General features: G+C 30.7%; 1 protein-coding gene across 1 annotated transcript in view; it reads left to right on the top strand.

Annotated features, from left to right (window-relative positions):
* Positions 1-3,673, top strand: part of LOC106476702 (midasin-like) — a 236,786-nt gene that overhangs the window by 64,647 nt on the left and 168,466 nt on the right. The window contains exon 28 of the mRNA XM_022381378.1: positions 2,179-2,461. Coding sequence (XP_022237086.1) covers positions 2,179-2,461 — 283 coding nt within the window. The remainder of the gene's footprint in view (positions 1-2,178; positions 2,462-3,673) is intronic.

Below are 3,673 nucleotides of genomic sequence, written 5' to 3'. Positions count from 1 at the left end.
TCATATTAGATGTTTGTGAAGTCAAAATACTAAGTCTATAGTTTTGTACAAAAAACCGATATTGACAAGCTAGAATATAAAATATGAGCCTCTTATCTTTTCAATTTGCTAAGATATTGCTCATGTAATAAATCAAATACAGTGGCACCCCTCCCATCTCTTTCATTTTTGGAAACATTCACTTATATACACTTACTACTATATATAACATGAATAACCAATCAGAAATTCAGAATGTCCCACTAGTGGCTTTCTCATCCCTTTTAATGGACTTGGTGCCATTCCTTTCTTTTGAACCAATATTTCAATGAGGTAGGGTGTGTCTTTAGTATGCTTGAAATTTAATATTCTTTTAGACTAAAATACATCTTAGTTACTAAGCTTGATAAATTGTAGTGGAATTCTATGGTATTAATGTAGTAATTTATAATTTTTTAGTTATTCAGATGTATATATAAAACCTAAAAACACTATTTTTGTTTCATATCCTCCACATGCAATTTTTTTAAAGGCTTAGCAACTGAGTACAAAGGTTGTAACTAGAAGAGATAATTGTTTGCTTTACTTCTTTAGTTACTGTTCTATATTTTAAGAAAAATAAATTTAAGAACTTATTTCAAAAGAGCCATAATTGATATACATATATAATGTATAATAATTGAAATTTCACTGTATTTTACAAAATACTAGTCTACTAAAACACAGCCAAGACAAAGTTACTTTGCACAGACCAAAGGTCAGTTTTATGTTATTTGATATGGTAACGTGTGCATGAGAGTCACGTCATTGTAATTTCAGTATTGTTAGCCAGGCATGGCTGAAAGGTCAATATAATAAAAAATAATAAATATATATAGATGTATAATGTTATGAGATTTAACCTATTTAATCTAAACATTTATGTTTTTGTGTTATAATTTCTGTTCATTCTAGAATAAAAGAAGCATAATTTATATTTATTTCCTAATTTTTTATGGTGGTTGTGAGATGGTCAAATCTACAGAACCCATACAAAGATTAATTACTGAAAATAACAGATAAAATATAAAGTTTTTTCTTAAGAAATGTTTGATAACTATCTGAACATTATAAAGATTTTGCATGTGAAATTTGAAAAACATTTACCTTACAAATCCTAAGACTTAATAAAAAAAAAATGATATTTTGCATATGAAAGCATTGTAATATTTACTGATAAACTGCCAAATTTCATTAACATTCGCTTACTAATTTAAAAGTTATGGCTTAAACTATAACAAGCACAAAATGGTTATGAGGTTGGTCCCAGGGACTGAGCTTGTGCTGAAAGAGCTAAACTGTAATATTTTTATATAATAAAAGTGGTACTACATTTAAAAATTACATCAATAGAGAAATAATCAAACCCTCACGTACATTTTTAATGAGAGTCGTGTTCTTCCTTTGAGGAGAGTACTTTTATTTAAAATTGTGTTCTATTATAATAAAGTTGTGTGAATCTTGAATATCCAAAGTGTGAAATTTTGTATGGATTTTTGGTTACATACATAGAATACTAACATACACACTACATCCATTATAGTAAGATACTTTTGTGGAGTGTCAAGGAAAAGTGTTTGTTTTGTACATTCATGAAAATGTCAAAAATTATGAACAACTAACCCACCACTTTTGTAAAAACTAATTTTTTATGTAAATTTTTAAGGAAAAAATTGGCTGCTAATAAAAATGTTAAAACATTATTTATTACTGTAGAAATTATTGTTTTAGTAACCTGTATACTTCATTTAGTGTTTGACAGTAATCCTGAAAGTAGTATTGAATCTTTTATTTTGTGAATTTGAAGGGGTTATTAAACTTTTTGTTTGATGTGATTGAATCACTAAGCATTTTGTAAGCTTAAAGATGGCTCTAAACTTATGTTAAAAGTTTGAAGTAGTATTAAACTCAAAATTTTTTAAGCAAGAATTACAGAGGTTGTAACAATTTTATAAGTTAAATGAAACTAAGTTACTTAATAAGTTGCTTTAATGGTGGTAGTAATTTTGCAAAATGGTGCTAACTTTTTATTTTTTAAGTTTGAAAATGATATTTGAAATTTTATGTATATTTTAGTGATTTTTTGTAGATTTTGAACCTGCAATTTTCAAGGCAGTTTTTTGACATTTTCGTTCTTTAAAAATATTTACCATTTACTAGGTTACATGTTGTTAGCTGGTCGTGTTCGTCGTCCTGAAGAGGCCAAGATCATTCAGGGGGTATTAGAAAAGCATATCAAGCGAAAAGTAGACCCTGTGAAACTCTTCACTAAAGGCCAAAATTCTTCTTCCACAACACAAAGTCTTTTAAATGATGTTACTGAATGTAAACTTCCTGAAAGTTTTCAACATTTGGTGTGGACTTACAACATACGGAGGCTTGCTGTGCTAGTTGGTCAAGCACTCCAGTTTGGTGAACCAGTACTTTTAGTGGGTGACACCGGGTAAGTCTAGCTTTCTGCCAATGGCTTTTTTTTTGTCAATATGGCCTTAATCCCACCTAATGTGGGGTTGGCCAGTATCTTTGTAAACCAAGAATTTTACTCTGAGTGATTGGCCCATTTGGCAACCATATCAGATGAGCATGTTTAGTAATGGGAGTTTATACTCGTAGGCCCACTAATGGATTACAGGGTAAATATAGTGTACTGTTATTTAGGTTTGTGACAGAAGTTAAGTCTGACAGTTTATTTTGTTAGACTAAGTCTGATTTTCTGTTTTGTTAGTGGATAGTATATGAGCTTGGTGATTTGTTACTGAGCAACACAAGTTGGTTTGAAATTAGGTACTAAGACTGGTCCTGTTAACAGACAAAGGATATGCCTGGTGATCTGTTCAGTGGGTGATATTGCAAATTTGGTTCTTTTGCTCCATTAATAGATAAGATAGGATACACTTGGTGTTGTTATCATGGGTGACAGGATTTGTTTGAGGGTTACATAAAGTAACTTTGTTTTTTATATTTGGGAGTTATAGGGTGAATTTGTGTGCTGTTCTGTCAGTGAGTTAAAAAGTAAATTTAGGGTTCTCTTTGTGGTTAGGGTTTGTTTTTTAGCACTATTTCTTGGTTTACATAGGGTTAGTGTTCTGAAAGGTTCTGACGTAGTTGTAGATGACATATATTATCTAATCAAAAACACCTTGGGTGAGAAAAAAAGGTGCAGCCAAAAAAATATTTTAGCATGTGACTTAAAGGATCGAAATCAAAATTGGCGGCCAAACTTCAAGTTGGGGAATGATGGTAGGTAAAACAAAATACGTGGCCTAGCTAACTAAGGAATGAATATTTGCTATAAAATTCTTATCAATGCTATAAGTGTAGCTACTAATTTTGATTTCATTCCTGTAAGTGCTCAATCCTTTCTTGGCTGCACTTTTGTTTTACACACTGAAGGTGTTTTTGATTAAATATCATGACTTCTTGTCAATACACACCAATAAACCACAGCAAGAAAGTGACACTAGATAGTAACCAACATTAGCTTTAGGATCGCAACCATATTATTCAAAACAGACCTATACTTTACAAAACCAACCAGATTCTTTAAAATATATGGTGGTAATGTTTCCTTTAAAACTGTGTTAATAACCTCCTTTATAGTAATGCCATGGAAACTAGATTAACAGGTTTTTGTCATCACCTGCATGCATTTGGT

Source organism: Limulus polyphemus, unplaced genomic scaffold (assembly GCF_000517525.1).
Source record: "Limulus polyphemus unplaced genomic scaffold, Limulus_polyphemus-2.1.2 Scaffold158, whole genome shotgun sequence".
Lineage (NCBI taxonomy): Eukaryota > Metazoa > Arthropoda > Merostomata > Xiphosura > Limulidae > Limulus > Limulus polyphemus.
This window is presented reverse-complemented; position numbering and strand designations above follow the sequence as displayed.